Consider the following 21213-nt stretch of genomic DNA (forward strand, 5'->3'; position numbering starts at 1 on the left):
GGTGGAGAAAGTGCATCCACTGCTGGGGCTTTTTGATGATTGTGTCTATGTTGGATGCTCACCTTAGGTCCTGCGAGATTGTGGAACCCAGAAATCTGCAGGTTTTCACCGTAGACACCATGCTGTTGAGTATGGTGAGGGGGGGGGGGCAGTGTCGGAGGACTCCTCCTGAAGTCCGCGGTCATCGCCACTGTTTTGAGCGTGTTCAGCTCCAGGTTGTTATGGCCGCACCACAGGGCCAGCCGTTCAAACTCCCATCTATATGCAGACTCATTACCAGCTCGGATAAGGCCACCACAGATAAGGCCTGCTAAACTTCAGGAGTTTAACAGGCAGCTCTCCCGAGGTGCAGTCATTTGTGTAGAGGGAAAAGAGAAGAGGGGAGAGCACACATCCCTGGGAGGCGCCAGTGCTGAATGTTCGAGCGCTGGACAGGATTTTCCCTGGGCTCACCAGCTGCCTCCTGTCTGTCAGGAAGTTTTTAATCCACTGGCAGATGGGGGCTGGTACAGTGAGCTGGGTGAGTTTGGAGTGAAGAATATCTGGGACGATGGATTGAATGCTGAGCTGAAGGTCACCGCACACACCTGGCACAGTGCGCACACACACACACACACACACACACACACACACACACACACACACACCTTGCCGGAGATGACACTTGTTCATAAGTCTTGTTGTGTTATCGACCAAAATAAATTGTTGTTTTTGGAAATTAAATTGGCTTTCTTCATAGGAAAGTATATGCAGCCAATTTTGACCCATAACTCAATAGATGTAACAGTAATTGCTCATGTTAACATATTAGAAAATTCAAAAAAAGTTATTTGGGGAATTAGTTTGTTTATCATTAGCCTCTCATGGTCTTATAATATATTTGCCCGTTCTGTTCATCATAAACAAGCAATAAAATCGATAAATTGTGTCTACTTTAAACTAAAAACAATTTGTACATTGTAAGATAAATGTGGTCTAAGGTAGATAAAATATCAACGTAAGTGTATATATGTTATGTTTATGGATGAATAATAAATTACTTAGCAGACAAAACCTTTTACTGGATAATAATTAGTGTTTTTTTCAGTGCTTGCTAATGAACTCAAACACGGGTCAAATTTGACCTGCTAACACTTAGGGTGCAAACCCTTTTTGTTCAAAGTAGGAGGGTTGAGTTATATGTGTTGGAAAGTGAAAAAGACTTTGCAACGCTCTTATTCCATTATGCATGTTCCATTTTCCCATTTCACCTCACAGATACCAGTCATCATGTAAGGGGTTCAATATTCTAGTAAAAATAATGAGCATGTGGCTGTGCATAAACAGAGCCGTTCCAAAGAGTGACAGCAGAGTTGGGACCATAGTAAATATCGTATTAGCACAGTACAGAGACGGCAACCTCCCTTGAATTGGGAGCCATTTCCACACAACTCTAAGAGTTTAGCCACAGGAAAATGCAAAATCACACGTAACTGGTCTGCTATTTACAACTTACAGCTTTCGTAAAAGTTTCTTATAATGGATGAGTGCTTGCTGTGCCACTGATTATTTACAGTGGTGAGGTTAGGTGGAGGACCTGGGACCTTAGATAGCATGGTACAGTAAGGGGGTTACATGATATCTCCACAATGTAGAAAACTAGGCACAAATCTTGTTGCAAAGAGACATTTGTACTACTAAAGTCTGTGACTTATGAGAGGTAACACCGATCACGGGAATCTGTTTTGGCTGCTGCGTTGTATGTTTGCATGCCCCTGCCATGCAGCTTCACATGTGATATGTGGGTTGTGTCTTGCTTTGCCTGTTATATAGCAGACCTGTTCCCTTCATAACAACTCTGCTTCAAACACCTGTAATCAGTGCCTCCTACAATACCATTGCTAGAAAAGACCATGCCAAGACCATGCAAATTTTTGAGTGACAGTCAAAACATCTGACCATCTTGAATTTTGAAAACAAAAGACTGTACAGCTATAGGCCTAGATATCACTCAAAGAACTTCGCATATTATGAAATAATCTAAATTGTTGGTTTTGATTTGTATTTGTATTTGAATATGAAAACCTCTTCCGCCATCGTAAATAGATTGACATCACAAATATTGTATTAACAGTTTTTCTTGGATTTCTCATTTAATCCCTTTCTTTCCATTTTGTTGTACCTGTGTTCTTCTTGATGCGTTACTTTAACTGCATGTAAGCATGCACTGTAGTCCATTGCTCATGTAAAATTTCAGGTATGAGAGATTGTCCAAAGCTTAATTTCACATAACACTCTACAACACATTTAAAGTTCATAAAATAATGCTGGCAGTTTTGATCTCATTCTGACAAATATTTAAATCAATAAACAACAAGGGATGAAGGATGAGGTTTTTGAATATTTTAGTTTTGTACTTGAACAAAATACGCCGGACACGGATAGATGCTCTCCTATAGGTGCATGTGCAATTTTGCACACATTGCATCTTAAAATAATCAACTTTCTTTGCAAGCTCATGTTTTTAGATGCTATAGTTCATGACTTGTAAATTACCAATACACTCTCACCCCATAACATCAAAAATTGACACTTTGCTAAGGTATTTATATGTGCCAGGGAAAGTACCCTCTGGCATCTGCACAGAGGTGTGGAGTGTGTTCTCCAGACTGCAATGTTAAACTCCTGGCCTGATACATGACTACAGGATGTACAGGTCAGGTAGTGGTTAAGTTTAGGCTTAAAGTGAAGTAGTGGATAAGTTTCAGACTGAGGTTAGGTGGTTAACCTGCCACATCGCATACAAATGCTGAAGAGTACCTTGAGAACCATACTACATGGGTGTGTTGGCAAAAGGAGTCAATATTTGATCCCGTGGGAGGAGAATGGGCTCAAATGATTCTCTATGCTTGCTTGTGGCAGGTATTTTTCTGTGCAGGTGAATGCAAAATTGACCTCACAGTCAGTTAATGGCTCAAATATCAGATTATAGCTGTAAGTTATATGTTAATGGACATCCAAGTTGGTACATAATGTCAGATATAATTTTGCATTGATGAGGACTGCAGAGTAGGCACTGAAATAGTGTTTTAAACTGGAAATTTACAGAAGCCTAAGTGCGATTACTTAAAAACCACCTGAGCAACTAGTTGCAGGACATCGGGGAGAAAAAAAAAATCACAGTAAAATTCTGGAAAATTCCTAAATCAAAAATAATTGAACAAATGGGAACCTCAGCCTACCTGTTTTGTGGTCAAAGATTTCACACCAGGATTATGGCACTCCTGTCTGCTTGCCAGCTGGATGATCTTGCGGTTTCTTTTACAATGCATTGCTGCAGATAAGGCTACAGGGTGGAAGGGGTAGACAGAGAGGGAGGGTCCAAAGTTACCAGTGTCTTAAGGTCAAAGAACCTTGGAGACATGGTAGATTGTTCTGTCTTTGATTTACAATTTTACTACTTGTAGGCCATAGTTAAAATATGGCGACAGGCATGGGTGCAAGTCCATGAATACTAGGATGGCATCCAGTGCTTTACCTTTGCCTCAGTCCATAGGGTTAGTGATTGTGTCAGGAAGGGCATCCGATGTAAAATTTTGCCAAATCAGTATGCGGATTGACAAGATCATATCGGCTTGGTTGAGGTTGCCATTGGTGCTGTGTCCTCACAGGGTACTGATGGAAACTATGCAATCTGCTGTGGTGACCCCTGAGAAACAGAGAACAAGCTGAAAGAAGAAGAAGAAGAAGAAGAAGAAGAAGAAGAAGAAGAAGAAGAAGAAGAAGAAGAAGAAGGAGGAGGAGGAGGTGGTGGTGGTTACAGGTAAAATGCTGTAGATACAAAGACATTACCCAGCCAATTATGCACAAAGGAGTAAACTTAGACTCTGGCTATCTTTTCTCCTATATTTTTCACATTATTCTGTACACTTTCTATATGGGACTAAGCACAATGATGAGCCCCAATGACGGTTTCAAGTAAAGAATAGCCTCACTTTAACAACGCATTATTTCTTATTCTCTTTTAAAATTACAATCTTAAATATTTGCATGCAAATAAGCGATACTGTCTATAGCTAGGTAGGTGAAAAGTTGGTTCACAAATATCCAAATTATGAACTACTTTAAGGGTTGTTCATTTTAAGGGCTACTGTTGAAGGACGTGATTTGGTGCATAGTGTCTTACGTCATTACCATAGCGATGAGTTTGAAGAGGAGGCGAAGTTGTTGGGGGCAACAAGCAGATATGGCAGATCAAGCCTGTAGTAGAGGGCCTTCACCAACAGACACTACAACATACACAGCTTAAACTCAAGGTCAGCTATGATTTTGGTTGCAGCGCACTGGAGACTGTTTCACTTCTGGTGGGATTTAAACTGGTGAAACACAGGTGCAATTGCTAGCACCGTCACAGGTGTCACTAAGTTAAATGAAAACGACAAAATTCAGCATTATAGCTTTATGCGTTCTGTTCTTTGGTTAACATTTCACCTCTTTAAAACATTATAGAGTCAGCGCTAAAGGAAAGGGGAATCTCTCGCCATGTTGCAAAGACAGTCCCTCTGTCAGCTTCACTGTTCATGCATTTAATGAACTGTCCAGGCAGCCACTAGCTGCTTGCATTTTTTTTCGTATTAATCGATTTGAGATTCGCTACTTTTTTCTCTTTCCAATGTTGTCCTGTGGCTCTCTTTGCTACTGTTCTTGCTTATGTATCTGTTGTGATTTTGTCCTGTTGCTAATGCTCTTTCTTATTAATTCAATGTCTTGTGGGCTGTGTATGCAATCAATCTTCCTGGATCATCCTATGTATGGTCATGTGCTGGCTATTGCTTGCCTATGTAGGCCCAAATGTTTTTGTGGGGGTTTTCTTGGCTTTTCCTCTTGATGGCATGGTTTTGCCACTAGGTGGAGATGTAAATGGAGATGTGGGGATGTTGGTTGGTCAGCACAGTGTTGATATTTTTTTTTCCACATTTCTACAAAATAAAAAGTTTTTCTCTCATACACAATTTATCAGATGTCTTATATAATCACTTATATTGTGCTTTCAGGAGTTGAATCCAATATGAGAGGTGTGCCCACATTTGAAGACAAAAATGAACGGGGCATTCTCGGCCCCCTTTGCACTACAAAACTCTTGACAGCATTTAAGCATAAACTGATTCTGTTAAAGGCCTATATGTTGTTTGTGTGTGTGTGTGTGTGTGTGTGTGTGTGTGTGAGTGGGGGGGGGGTTGGTTTTTCCATCAGGATCTCACATAATGGGCATCACCAAATACTATCGACGGGTTTCATCGTCATCTGAACAGCATCTCAACAACCTGCAGCTCACAAGGTGACAGAATGATTATTCTAATATGAGTGTTTAATTTTTGCTGAGAAAAATCAATTCCTTTGTACTAAGACTGATCTACACGGTGATGTGGTAGAACTGTCCGTGAGCCTGTTTCCATGCCACTAAAGGACACGTTGTGTGTGTGTGTGTGTGTGTGTGTGTGTGTGGGTGGGGGGGGGGCACTGTGAATGTAGGGAAAACTAGAGAGGGGAAGTTAAGACAGACTTCTTTTTTTTTTAGAAAATATGCTGTAGAATTTACAACTGTGAAGACAAGAGTTGCTTTAATTTCACGAAGTTCATATAATTGCCACCTTGTTGCAAGAACTGACCACAATAAACATCAGGGGAAGATAGACAACTGCTTGACATAAATATCAATGGATACGAATTGATGAAAGGAAGGAAATAGATAGTAGTAAACTGAGGTTCAGTGGATATGCTAAGGTTCATGAGCAGAATAACACTTCCTCTTGAAAATAAAAACAGTGCTCATTCTTCAAGCTTGACAGTGGCTTTGCGGAAGGGGAAGAGAAACAGAAGATAAAATCCGATACTCTGAGTCACACGGAAACCCTTTCCTATCTGACACAGGGAAAAGGGCTTCCCTCATTTTCATAAACCTTTACTAATGTTTTCACACACTGACCTCAAATTTCCCACATGGCATACCCCAAAGTACTTTCATGCTATTATCAGTCTCGTTCCTCCTGCGGTTTCTAGCATCGTTTAGATTTGTTATCCCCTTCAAACCCATGACAAAAAAAAATTCCTTGCTAATGAACTGCATCTTGCCATATTCTGAAATGAAAATAAACGTTCACACTGGGTTTATACCACAGACATATTGTATGATTGAATAATAGTACTGAATATTGCCTTGCCTAAACAGTAGATGTTGAAGCACAAGGTTTTGCTAGGTGAGGCGTTGGAGTGGCATTTTTTCCATCATGGCTAGTGGGAGTTAACAGGCATGACAACAACTATATCTCTGAATATCAGTTACGACACAAATGTCAGAAATAAAACCAATACACGTCGAAAGGATTTTAAGTCTATGAAGGGTTCCTAAATCACAAAGAGCTACTACGGTTTTAGAAAATCAATCATTCTTAGGGTGAATTACCCCATGCTTGAAAATTTTTAAATTGAGATTTGTCATCCCTCTGTTTTTGTTTTTACCCCCCCCCCCTTTTCTCGCCAATTGTACCCGGCCAATTACCCCACTCTTCCGAGCTGTCCCGGTTACTGCTCCACTCCCTCTGCTGAGCCAGGGAGGGCTGCAGACTACCACATGCCTCCTCCGATACATGTGGAGTCGCCAGCCGCTTCTTTTCACCTGACAGTGAGGAGTTTCGCCAGGGAGGCGTAGCACGTGGGAGGATCATGCTATTCCCCCTGGTTCCCCCTCCCTGGACGCCTTGACCGGTGCAGGGACCAGGACACATACCAACATCCGGCTTCCCACCCCCAGACATGGCCAATCGGCTCTGTGCATAACTGTAATCCACTGACTCCCGATTTCTACTGCAGCGGTCATACCCGTTTCCTGTTTGTTGGCACGTGCTATTGACAATGGCATATTTTTTGTGATGTCTACAAGATTTACCATGGATAAATGTCAACGACATGCACAGAATTGTCGACAAACTTTCACCTGCACCTACCAGCAAACAGTGTTGTAGTTGAGTCACTAAGCCTTGAGTCCCCAGTGTTCGAGTCTGAGTACGAGTCCCCAAAGAAGAGTCCGAGTCAAGTCCCCATTAGTGTTTAGACGTCTCTTTAGGCGTCTAAGCACTAACTGTTACTGAACATGAGGGTATGCACGTGAATCCGCATGTTGGTGGAACACACGTGCCTGCCCTTGCATGAAATTGAATCATGTTACCGTATTAATATAGCTATCAATATGCCAAATTATTAGGGCCTATTACAAGAAAAACTAACAGGAAAAAACCAAAACCGTCTTTATCAATTAACAAGTCAAAGTCCTCATCTCCAACTCCCGAGTCCGAATGCAGTCAATGCTCGAGTCCAAGTCCAAGTCCGAGTCATCAGTGCTCAAGTCCAAGTCGAGTCACGAGGCCTGAAAATCAGGACTCGAGTATGACAACACTGCCAGCAAACATTTCAAATTGTACATATCTAGTTACGTCCATACTTATGAGGATGAACGGACGGACGGGCGGAATTGTGGATGTAACTTGATATGTACAACTTGAAACTTTTCACCGGTCTGCTGGTAGGTGTAGGTGAAAGAAAGCTTGTCCACAATTCTGAGCATGTCGTTGACATTTATCCATGGCAAATCTTGCAGGCATCGCGAAAAATATGCTAGTCAATAGCATACGCCAACAAACAGGAAACTGGTATGACCACTGCAGTAGAAACCGGAAGTCAGCGGCTTACAGTTATGCGCCAAATCGATTCTGTCTGTAGGGATGCCCGACCAACCCGGAGTTAACGCGGGGATTTGAACTGGTGATCCCCGTGTTGGTAGGCAACGGAATAGACTGCCAACGCTGCATAACATGAAAAACCACACCACAGACTTTTCTTTTCTTTCTTTTTGCCGTCTCTTTATTTGGACAAAAAAATTCAATTCTGATGTTAATTATGCCCCCCCCCCAACTAACAGTTTGACAGTCCCTGACAAACACAACACATTAAAAAAAAACAAGACACAAGAAACATGAAAAGGTTCACATATTATCCCAAATGACTCTGGGGTCAAGAAATGTGACACGTCTGATCCCAAACTTAAAAGTCAAGAGGAACAAATAACATAGTTAGATTGTCCCCTGGTGAAAACATTCCCACCTTTCTGTATGCCAAAAGAAAATTGTTCTGAGAAGGTTCAAGTGCTTCTGGAAAAAAACATCAAATATTAAGGACCAAAACACAGAACGCTTTGTCCAAAACCGAAATCACGTGAGCTCAGTTTGCAGGGAAGTGAATTCACATCATACAGACGACATCAATTGGTGGACCCATTCTGATGAGACGGTGTTTAGATCAGATTAGATCAGATTAGATTAGATCAGATTAGATTAGATCAATGCAGAGTACTAAAATGTCTATGGACTATGATTTCCGCGGATCACCTTAAATTGTGACACACTATGACTGCTTGACCTTGCCTCATTCTGATGACCTACAAATTAACAATCACTTTGTTCAAGGACAGCCCCGTTGAAAATTTTACTCAACGCAGACGAGGCGGATGAGACATCTAACATTTCATGTAGACGATAACAACGAGCGGTAAGGGTAGGTCCGAAGAGGAAGACACACAGAGTGATACATATACAAATGATTGCTACACATTACTTGTGGATAGTTGGTTGTTTGCTCTGAAAGCAAAACGATCAACAAGAACATCCTCAAATGAACAGAGAAACCATCTGGAGGCACTCAAAAGCCAAGGCCATGGTCATGTGAGGACGGCTGGAAACACCGCCCATCTCAAAGCAACATGATTTCTGACCCTGCTTGTGAAGCTGACCCGATATAATCACCATGGACCCTCTATTTAACTTGGACCCACTTGCATCAAGAAAAAAGTCAAGATTTTCCCTGAAGGCTATCTTATTCGCCTCAGACCAGATCAGGATAGAGTCTCATGTTTTGATTTTGGGAGAAATAGTTTCACATTTTAAACAATTTGTTACTTGTTTCTCTCTAAAAGCTATACTTTTGGGTTTTGCACTCACTCACAATAATGATTTACTTCAGATTACCCATCGACACATTTACTTTTTCGTATTTTCATGGCTGTATGCTGTTTTTACTATTCATGCAAGCATAGGTGGATTATGAGACAATGGGCCCCTGTGCACTGACGCATAAAAGCCCCCCCCCCCCAATTAACTATTATCCAGACAATTTCTTCAGTTTTTCAGTACGACTTTTGGGGCTCTGTTATTGACATGAATGACTGAACCCTTTGACTATGCGACAAGAAATGCAAAGTTAATAACAGTGACTTCACGCAGATGCTCGGGCCCGGTAGGCCCGTTCAGTAAACCACCCATGCATGCAAGGTGATAAACCACATCTGTCATCATGGTTGGGTTTGAGCTGTCCTCACTCTTCATTAGACTTGCCCTTAAGTTATACCTTTTAGTTATGTTCTTACTGAAATGGAGATTCTGTTCCAAATTCACTCTTTTCTAACTTGAGATACAATGAATAATTCTAGCATATTTATCTTCCACCGCAACCTCTGACTAGTCCCTATGATCATCCCAACCAGTTCATTTGATTACAAACCCTATTCTGTGTAGAAGTGTTTACAACTTATACCTGGCGATGACACAAGTGCCAATAAAGTTCTTTTAGGGGCAAGGCAACTACAAAAGGCCAGCAAGAATCGGAATAACAATCCTGTGTGGATTACCACTTGCCTATCAAGCATGTTTAGACAGCTGCTTGATGTTTTAAAGCCCAGGGGTTAAGAGGTCTGGGGATTTTTACGTAACAGCTATCGAGTGCACTGAAATACACAGGTTTGCTGAGCTATATAAGCAGCAATGACTCTGTTCAGAATCAGATGCAGTTATCGCTGTGCTTGCCATCTCTTTACTTTTTGTTCACCTTGGGTCTCTCTCTGGTCAAGAAAAATGCACGCAGCCGCCAAACTCTCCATCTTCATGTGCTTGATTGCCACGTCCTTTGCAGAACACCACCGGTCCTGCGGTAAGAATATTTGGTCATTTGTATTTCCAATTTATTGGCATTTAAATATGCAATATATGTCTAGAAAATATTGTTAGATCAGTTGTTTTCCTGTGTTGGACAACAGCAAAAAATCACCTATGGTTGTGCGTTTTTTTCTGTTTTTACAATATGACTATTCAGCTCTGGGGAGAAAAAAAAACTTTGATTCTGCATTTTTCTAGATTCGCCCAATATGACAGGCATTTTGATGGTGGTGAGTTTCCATATTTGTTTATGAAGAGTTGCAAGATGGGGGTTTCAAAATGAAACTCTCACCCGCTGTCTTTCCTTTCTTTTTCTTTTTTTTCCAATGAAACCAGAGTGATCTACGACAAAGCAATGCAGTGGGTGCGTATACATATGATTCTGTGGCCAACAAGCTACGGTTCACATCATTTTCGAGTGACACCTTTAACTCTTCACTGAATTTGGATGCACTGTTCTTTTTCGATGAGGTAATGGAATTAATGCTTAAACACACACAACACACAACACACACACACACACACACATACACTGAGTCTATCTGAGCCAGGTCATTTTGTGCCATGTGTGTTTGAATCCATGCAGTAGTTTCACCACTACTTTTGGCAGGGGATATTTTATGAGATTGACGGCAAAAACCAGAGCTGTGAGAAGAAGTCACTACAATCATCCATCCATGCCATGGAAATTCCCTCAAATGCCGAGTTCCTAAGTAATATGACTTTGGGAAGCGCAACCATTGCAGAGGAGGGACTAAAGATGAGCATTTGGAGAGGGACAGTGCCAGAAACAAAAGGTTAGATGGGATTTATCATAACCATAATCCTGGAGGATTTTTGCAATATATTTGTGTGTTGTGACGGGCATTCAGTCTCTCTAAATGTGTGAAACATTTATTTTTTTGTTGTAATTTCAGCACATTATGTGATGGGTTCAAGTATGGGATGTTTGCCTTTCAGCTTTACCTACATCTCTGAAACCATACTCATTTTCAGGTTGGTAGTCTTATGTGAGCCATTAAGAGCAATCGATGCAGCAGGGATATCTTTGGAACTTTCCAATATCTGTTAGCTGCTGTGACACTTTCACTTTAGATGAGACGAGTTGCAAGATAGCCATGTAATTTTTGTGTGCCTTCCTTGTAGCAACACGGGAATTGAGATGGAGATTAAGGATCCTGATCGCCTCGTGGTGCCCTCTTTTTGCGAGGCGGAGGTTGTGGAAGACACACCTGAGGGGAAAGTAAACTCTTTCTTCAGCCTGTTCCTTTAGAGAGAATCCCACTGGAGGACCCCCCCCCCCAAACCAAAACAAAACAAAACAAACCAAAACAACCAAACCCCTATCCGTGTGTGGCCAACCGAAACGCTTATCATTTTTTCTCCTTCCTGTACGTGACTTGAGTGTTTTGCATGATACCTGCACTGCGTCATGTTGTCATATTTTTTTTATCTTTCACTCCACTATCAAGAGATGGCTTTTGAATGGATCAAATGAATAAATGAATAAATGTCGATGTAACTGAGGGGAGACATAGCGAGCATGGTAGAATTAGTCCTTTCTCATAGCAACACTTGGTGGCTCAACAAGTTGATACAGCTCACAAAACCTTGTAAGATATAATTAAAATAAAAATAAAATGCCAAAGCTGTTAATTAATCAGCCTTACATTTCCTCATTGTGTTGATTATGATGCAAATTTAAAGTTCACCGGGGCTTACTTACTATTATCAATATCACATGAGGGGACGGTCATTAAGCAAATATGTCAATATTAGTTGAATGAGAGTGACATTGCAAGGATACACAAATTTGAAAGGGAAAACATCACTCAAAGGATATTCTGTCTATCTATTTTAGCCTTCATTTGACAGAGAGGTGTTATAGACAGAAAAAACAGGGTGAAGCAAAAGAGGGACATGCAACAGAAGTCCTAAATAACATCTGATGGAGTTTGCATGAGAAGTTTGAAATGAACATAAAGAAAAAGCAATAATAACAACTATAATAATATGGGCAGTGAATCGGAGGCAGGGATTTCTGATGAAGACAAAACTCCAAATTAAGACTCATTTCCACTGTATATTGAAAGCAGTGAGGTGTGAAGCCCAATGCTAGGTTGCAGATTGGGGGTGCGTCATTAATTTGTTGCAGACTGAGGGTACAAGCTCTACTTATTGACTGTTGATAAGATGAAGGGAATCAGTGATTGGAGTCCAAAGGTTTACCATATGTTTTAAAAGAGGTTCACAATTATAAACAGAAAAACCAGGACTCCTTGGTGGGCAATTTTACTCAGAAAGGGCCAGCGTGGGTGAAGGTTTTTGTTCGAACCAAGCAATTACATGCCTGTATCTCCTAATCAAGATCCTCAGCAAAGACTCTACTGGTTGATTAGTGGGACCAGGTGTGTGTAACTGCTTGGTTGGAACAAAAACCTTCACCCACACTGGCCCTTTCTGGATAAGAGAGGTCGGCCAAAAAATTATACCTCATTTTGCCCACGAAGAAAGCAGAAAAGGCAATGTGTGAGACAGTGTTGTAGTACTTGAGTCCAGGACTCGTATTTGAGTCCGACTCAAGTCCTGATTTTCAGGACTCATCACTCGACTTGGACTTGAGCACTGATGACTCGGGCTTGGACTTGGACTCGAGCATTGACTGCCTTCCGGCCCAGAAGTTGGAGATGAGGACTCGGACTTGTTAATTGAATTGTTTTTGTTAGTTTTTTTTTTAGCTATTGTGTCACAAATTAAATAAACTCCCTTTGAAATGGTGACAGCTGTGTCATTTTTGTTTAATGTAGACCTTTTTGATTTGTATGTCAGCTTTATTACGGTGCCAGAGTGGAGCACTGGAGCCCATCTTGGAACTCGACTCAGACTCAATCTTGATGACTCGGACCCGGACTCAGGTAATGGGGACTTGTCTCGGACTCGACTCGGACCCTTCTTTGGGGACTCAGACTCGAACACTGGGGACTCGAGACTCGACTCGGATCTCGAGATTTAGTGACTCAACTACAACACTTGCGTGAGAATCTATTGCATCACTATTCTATGTCTGTCCATGAAAGACTTCATCCACTGACAAGATACTGAGCTATTTCATGTCATTAATTTAAAGAAATGCTTGTAGAGGAGCTCAAGCAGGAGTCGTGACAACTTTCTCTTTCAGCTACACAATGTGCACCATTTATTCCTTCCACCATTACAACAACAACAAAAACCCCCGCAGCGGAAGTGTATCACTGCAAACCCGAACTGAGAAAACAGCAGCTGTAAACCAATGTTCCTACTAGCTCAATAAGGGGAATTATGTATCCCCATAACCACTACATGCTAATAGTTAAAGCACAGAGTAAGTCTATGGTTGGTGCTTGAGAACAGGAAGTTTTGAGCTCTGACTGGGGCGGAAATTACATTTTCCTGTCCCTTCCAAGGTACAGGAGAGCGGCTATAGACACGTCTTAATTGAACTTAATGGAAAATCTCAGCAAGACTTTACAATTTGGCAATCCTAGGCTTTCATGATTTCTAGGATAAGTGTGGTACATAAAATGGCTACAAGCTTAATCTAAACCAAGTTCATAAGGGGGGAAAAATGTAACAATACAAAGAGATGGAGATACACCAAACTACACCATCTGGTCTACACCTAATAATACCCTGCAGGGTGTTATTTGGTGTAGACCAGATAAGGCAAGGCCTTTTTGATGTTGAGCAAGAATAAGTTATACTTACAGTTAAATGATGGCCCCATCTTATTTTGATGTCGAAATAAGAGAAGCCACATTTTTTTCAAAGTTCTGGCATCCTAAGTGATCCATTCATATAGCATTTTTATATCTTGTAAATATTCCTCAATGCTATGCTGAAGGCTTTGCCCTTGGCTTCTCCAAGACAAGTGTCCTAACCTCCAGAAACCATCAATTATGACTTTTGGTAAATGGGTGAATGTTATGGGCTGCTCCAAGCTGGAGGATGGTAAACTGACCCAGATGGCAACAGTAACCAAGGGCAGGCTGAACTTGGCATCGGTCAATTAATCCCTTGTTATCTGGTGTCAAGGTTTAGGAGAGGGGATAGCCTACATTATGAGATATCCAACACTAGGAAGTTTGGGATTGATCTATACCACAACTTCTTTTCAAACAGGTGCTTGATTTTTGTCAAAGCAGACAGAATATCTGGAAGTTTGGTGTCATGATTTCTTATAAAGCATCACACAGGGTTAATGTTTTCTCTGGCAAAACCTTGGCCCGTCATATCGAGAAGCTACATACAAATAACTGTTTTTTGTTAGCAATGCCAAACAAGTGATACTGAGAGAAACGTAAAGTACTGCGAAGAGGTGGGTGCTTCACTTTAGGGTCATGCTGTCTAAATATTTGTCAATGCAATCAAAAAAGGCAAATGCCAAAACGGTGGACAAATTATTTAAATGTAAAATTCATGGAGCTTTAAACGTCTCGGTGAACTCATCCAGGCCAGTTATGCATTTGGTCGCATTATTTAATGTTATTGTTAGTCTTGACAGAAAATCTATTTTAGTTTAGTCACTCAAACCATTCAAAACAATGGTTAGTATTAATCAATATGATACAGACTACCCTAAAGGCAGAGATAACTAAAAAAGGACAGATTCTGTCTTTTAATCTAATCTACCCAGTTTTCACGAGAGTCTGTCCTTTGGACTGCAGAAGTCAGTCTCTTCTACCTTAAATGCTTATGCATACAAAAATGCCTGCAGAGAAAAACTATGTCATCTTTGTTGCAGATTTGTAATGGTTCTTCACGATATTAAATTGAAATATGCAAATGCAGCCCTAAGCATGGACAGGCTTACATGGAACAAATAACACATTTTAGCTGTAAACATCTCAGTGAACTCATCCAGGCCAGTACGCTGATGGATGCTGACTACAACAACTTCTACTAAATAAAATGTGTTTTGATACGTTATATTGTGCAATCTGAATTTTGACTTGAAAATACTGTAAAATCCATCTGATATGTCAAGAAAGCATTATGAAAAAAATTCTCAAAAAATTGCTATCATGAAACAATATTCCAACATAATTAAGCTGAAAGACGTTTTAAACGGTGGATAAAAACCTTAAAGATTGCAGAGTTCTTCTGGTGGACTTGCTTTGCTTTGTAATTTGGGCAAGTGACACCTCATCTCTGCATTTTCCAAGTCTATACTTTTGTGAGATCTGACATGTAAGCATTTACAGTGGGATGAGCTGTTCTTACACGTGGACACCTATAGATTGCAGATTGCAGCAGGCCAACCCAAATCATGCTGTGCATGTACCATCGACTGATGTTTAGTTTGGCTGAAAGTGAATGCGCTACCTCTACTCATCCAACGTATTCTCATGAACGGTTCGTGTGATATTGTAGGAAAAATTATGCCCAAATTTTCATAGATATCCTACGCATATCACACAACACAAGCATTCCAGAGTGCATACGCAATCCTCTGCGGGAGGGGGGGGGGACTGCGGGAGGGAGTTAAGGGGCTGTTCTGCGGGGGGGCTCCTTCGGGGGGCACTGCGGCGGGGGGCTTTTTTTTGGGGGGCTTCGAGTGCCTGTTTGCCCTCCACCCGAAGGGGGGGCAGGGGGGGGCGCTGTGGCAGGGGGGTTTAGGGGTAGGTCACCTGATCACTGGTGGCCCAGGATTACGTGGGATATTTACGAATTTCCGTGTAATACTTTTCGTATGTTTTACTACGAACCGGGAATGAGTTTTTTTTTTTATAACCTGGTGTCATAAACGTGCATTAAAAGTGCACTTTAAGCTGTTTGGAAGTGCCTTTCTCAGGGTTTATTGTTGAACGCACTTTTTTTTTATTTTGAACTGTGTTTTTGTTAAGGGTCTTTGTTGAGCTTGAGCTCTATAGAACAAGGGTACAGTATGTAGGCTAGGCCTACATTATGCCCTTATTTATTTTCATTTAACAGCTGTTAAAAGCCCAAGTATGCAAATGACTGGTTTAAATAAATACATTTTATGTTACATTTAACTTGTTTGTTTCCCCCTTTTGTTTGAGTTTATGATTTAAAAATGGTTCCAATAGAAAACGCTTTTGGATATAAACAAGAATGTTTTATGCTCATGTACACTACCATTCAAAAGTTTGGGATCACCCAAACAATTTCGTGTTTTCCATGAAAAGTCACACTTATTCACCACCATATGTTGTGAAATGAATGGAAAATAGAGTCAAGACATTGACAAGGTTAGAAATAATGATTTGTATTTGAAATAAGATTTTTTTTACATCAAACTTTGCTTTCGTCAAAGAATCCTCCATTTGCAGCAATTACAGCATTGCAGACCTTTGGCATTCTAGCTGTTAATTTGTTGAGGTAATCTGGAGAAATTGCACCCCACGCTTCCAGAAGCAGCTCCCACAAGTTGGATTGGTTGGATGGGCACTTCTTTGAGCAGATTGAGTTTCTGGAGCATCACATTTGTGGGGTCAATTAAACGCTCAAAATGGCCAGAAAAAGAGAACTTTCATCTGAAACTCGACAGTCTATTCTTGTTCTTAGATTTGAAGGCTATTCCATGTGAGAAATTGCTAAGAAATTGAAGATTTCCTACACCGGTGTGTACTACTCCCTTCAGAGGACAGCACAAACAGGCTCTAACAGGTACTATTTAATGAAGATGCCAGTTGGGGACCTGTGAGGCGTCTGTTTCTCAAACTAGAGACTCTAATGTACTTATCTTCTTGCTCAGTTGTGCAACGCGGCCTCCCACTTCTTTTTCTACTCTGGTTAGAGCCTGTTTGTGCTGTCCTCTGAAGGGAGTAGTACACACCGGTGTAGGAAATCTTCAATTTCTTAGCAATTTCTCGCATGGAATAGCCTTCATTTCTAAGAACAAGAATAGACTGTCGAGTTTCAGATGAAAGTTCTCTTTTTCTGGCCATTTTGAGCGTTTAATTAACCCCACAAATGTGATGCTCCAGAAACTCAATCTGCTCAAAAAAGTGCCCATCCAACCAATCCAACTTGTAGGAGCTGCTTCTGGAAGCGTGGGGTGCAATTTCTCCAGATTACCTCAACAAATTAACAGCTAGAATGCCAAAGGTCTGCAATGCTGTAATTGCTGCAAATGGAGGATTCTTTGACGAAAGCAAAGTTTGATGTAAAAAAAATCTTATTTCAAATACAAATCATTATTTCTAACCTTGTCAATGTCTTGACTCTATTTTCTATTCATTTCACAACATATGGTGGTGAATAAGTGTGACTTTTCATGGAAAACACAAAATTGTTTGGGTGATCCCAAACTTTTGAACGGTAGTGTATGTTGCAGAGACTACTAGAGTCCTCATACTGGTGTGATTGCACGCATCAAATGATTAAATCAAGTATTTATGAAATGCTTTAGAGAAGAGTTCAAAATATCGAGATATACATCGTGTATCGCGATATAGCCTAAAAAATATCGTGATATTATTTTTAGGCCTTATCGCCCAGCCCTAGTCACAGCAGATCATCCATTTCCATCTCTTCCTGTCCTCTGCATCTTCCTCTGTCATGCCAGCCACCTGCATGTCCTCCCTCCCCAATCCATAAACCTCCTCTTTGGCTTTCCTCTTTTCCACTTCCCTGGCAGCTCCATCCTTCTCCCAATATACCCAGCATCTCTCTCCCACGCATGTCCAAACCATCTCAATCTTGCTTTGTCTCCAAACTGTCTCTAAACTGTCCCTCTAATCTACTCGTTCCTATTCCTGTCCTTCATCTTCACTCCCAACAAAAATCGTAGCATCTTCAACTCTTCCACCTCCAGCTCTGCCTCCTGTCTTTTCATCAGTGCCACTGTCTCCAAACCAAAAAACATAGCTTGTCTCACTACCATCTTGCAAACCTTCCCTTTAACTCCAGCTGGTACCCTTCTGTCACAAATAACTCATGACCACTTCTTTACACACTCCACCCTGCCCGCACTCTCTTCTTCACCTCTCTTCCGCACTCCCCGTTACTTTGAAGAGTTGCCCCCAAGTATTTAAACTCATCCATCTTCATCACCTCTACTCCTTGAATTCTCACCATTCTGCTGTCCTCCCTCTCATTCACGCATATGCATTCCATCTTGCTCCTACTGACTTTCATTCCTCTTCTCTCCAGTGCATACCTCCACCTATCCAGGCTCTCCTCAACTTGCTCCCTACTCTCGCTACAGGTCACAATGCCATCCGCAAACATCATCGTCCATGGAGACTCCTGCCTGATCTTGTCCGTCAACCTGTCCATCGTCATTGCAAACAAGAAAGGGCTCACAGCCAATACTTGATGTAATCCCACCTTGAACCCATCTGTCATTCCAACTGCACACCTCACCACTGCCACACTGCCCTCATACATATCCTGCACCACTCTTACATACTTCTCTACTACTCCCAACTTCCTCATACAATACCACAGCTCCTGTCTCAGCACCCTGTGATATGCTTTTCTCTAAATCCACAAAGACACAATGTAACTCCTTCTGACCTTCTCTATACTTCTCCATCAACATTCTCAAAGCAAACATTGTATCTGTGGTGTGCTTTTGTTGCATGAAACCATACTGCTGCTCGCTAATCATCACATCTCCTCTTAACCAGGGGTGCAACGAGGGGGGGGGGATGCAGAGGGTGCAATGCAAACAGGCGCCGCATCAGCGGGGGTGCCAAAAGTACAGTGTACAGTAAACAGTTTCTGGTTATAGGCCTATTTGTTTTTTAAAAGTTTAACATTTATGAATATTATTATTTAGATGAGAATTTTGGATTAGACTACATAGTTACATGTTATATTTTTTGATAATAATATTTTTTTTTGTGTACGTTCTTTTGGCGCCCCCGCCGATGCGGTGCCTGAGGGCATTGCACCCCCGCACCCCCCATTGCACCCCTGAACCTAGCTTCCACTACGTTTTCTCATATCTTCATGCTGTGGCGGATCAACTTTACTAATCAACCACCTTTCCACTCTTGATCGTCTTCATAGCTGCTCTCAATTCCTCCTTGTTAATCCACCGCACTTCCTGATTCACTATCCCCTCATCATCTAAACTTCTTTCTCTCTCATTCCCTCAAAGTGCTCCTTCCACCTTCATAACACACTCTCCTCACTTGTCAGCACATTTCCATGTGTACCTTCATCACTCTAACCTGCTACATATCCTTTTCAGCTCAGTCCCTCTGTCTAGCCAATCGCTACAAGTCCTTTTCTCTTCCTTGGTTTCCAACCTCTCATACAACTCACCATACGCCTTTTCCTTTGTCTTTGCCACCTCTCTCTTTACATTACACCCCATCTCTATGTACTCCTGTCTACTTTTTTCATCTCTGACTATCCTACTTCTCCGTTGCCAACCTCTTCCTCTGTATACTTTCCTGTAATTCCTTATTCCTCCTCCAAGTCTCCTTGTCTTCCTTCCTCTGCCCAGATGACATACCAAGTACCTTCCTAGCTGTCTCCTTCACTATTTCAGTAGTGGTTTCCCAGCAATATAGCAACTCTTAACTACCACCCAGTGCCTGTCTTAACTCCTGCCTGAACTCCACACAACAGTCTTCCTTCTTCAACTTTCACCATTTGATCCTTGGCTCTGCCTTCACTGTCCTCTTCTTGGTCTCCAAAGTCATCCTACAGACCACCATCTGAGGCTGCCTAGCTGCGTTTTCCCCTGTCACCACCTTGCAGTCTCCAATCCCTTTCAGATCGCGCCTTCTACATAAGATATAGTGAACTGTGTGCACTTCCCTCCACTCTTATTTGTCACCCTGTGTTCTTTCCTCTTCTTGAAATATGTATTCACCACAGCCATTTCCATCGTTTTCACAAAATCCACCACCATCTGTCCCTCCACATTCCTTGACACCATGACCACCTCATCACCTCTGTTCCCTTTACCAACATGCCCATTGAAGTCCGCTCCACTCGGCACTCTCTCCTCCTTGGGTACACTCTCCACCACTTCATCCAACTCACTCCAGAATTCTTCTTTCTCTTCTATGTCCCACCCAACTTGCGGGGCATATGCACTGGTAACATTTATCATCAAACTTTCGATTTCCAGCTTCATACTCACCACTTTGTCTGGCATTCTCTTCACATCCAACACACTCTTGACATACGCTTCCTTCAAAATTACCCCTACCCCATTTCTCCTCCCATTCGCACCATGGCAGAAAAGTTTGAACCCACCTCCGATGCCCCTGGACTTACTCCCCTTCCACCTGGTCTCTTGCACACACAATATATCTACCTTCCTTCTCTCCATCATATCAGTGAGCTCTCCCCCTTTATCAGTCATAGTGCCAACATTCAAAGCTCTGACTCTCACCTCCAAACTCATACCCTTTCTCCTCTCCCGCTGCCTCTGGACATGCCTTCCCCCTCTCCTTCACCCAACAGTAGCATAGTTTTGACCGGTACCCTATTGGCCAACAGTACTGATGGCGGTTGTTCATAATCCAGGCCTCGACTGATCCGATATGGAAATCTGATTTATCCATCCACCCATACATCCATTATCCGAAACGCTTATCCTGTTGTCAGGGTGGTGAGGAGCCTGGAGCCTATCCCAGCAGTCATTGGGTGGCAAGCGGGGAGACACCCTGGACAGGCTGCCAGGCCATCACAGGGCGAAAAATGATTTATGATCTGGGTATTTGATTTGGCAAAGGTTTTGTGCCAGATGTCCTTCCTGATGCCTCTCCATTTATCCAGGCTTGGAACCGGCACTAAGAATGCACTAAGAATGCTTGTGCATCCTCAGTGGCTGGGTTGAAAACAAGAAAAGCCTCAACACTAATAGGTACATAGAATTTCAAGGTTAGCTAATGTGGGATGTATACTTGTCTCCCAGCAATTTATTTGTCCACAAAAGTCACTACATATTAATACTTTAATACTATATAGAAAACATTGTGACCTTTTTTATTTTTTAACATCATATCAGCACAGGAACGGCACAAGAAACAGATTATGCATGCTCAATAATCCAGGTAAGAAAATCACAGAAAGTTGAATCAGTTCACCTGAACACAACGTTTATTGAGAGAGAAACGTTTCATCACTCATCTTAGTGACCTCTTCAGTTGCAACTGACTGCATGTATCCCCACCCTTATAAACAATACAACTGCATAAGGACTGCAAACAGTGATTGGTTTCAT

General features: G+C 41.7%; 1 protein-coding gene across 1 annotated transcript; it reads left to right on the plus strand.

Moving 5' to 3' along the window:
* Nucleotides 1-9884: 9884 nt before the first annotated feature.
* LOC130117240 (ependymin-1-like) lies at nucleotides 9885-12793 on the plus strand. Its single transcript, XM_056285439.1, has 6 exons — nucleotides 9885-10014; nucleotides 10218-10249; nucleotides 10356-10490; nucleotides 10630-10816; nucleotides 10937-11015; nucleotides 11166-12793. Exons 1-6 carry the CDS (start codon nucleotides 9939-9941, stop codon nucleotides 11290-11292), a joined length of 636 nt encoding a protein of 211 aa, XP_056141414.1. The 5' UTR covers nucleotides 9885-9938; the 3' UTR covers nucleotides 11293-12793.
* The last annotated feature ends 8420 nt before the right edge of the window (nucleotides 12794-21213 follow it).

Source organism: Lampris incognitus, chromosome 8 (genome assembly GCF_029633865.1).
Source record: "Lampris incognitus isolate fLamInc1 chromosome 8, fLamInc1.hap2, whole genome shotgun sequence".
Taxonomy (NCBI): Eukaryota; Metazoa; Chordata; class Actinopteri; order Lampriformes; family Lampridae; genus Lampris; species Lampris incognitus.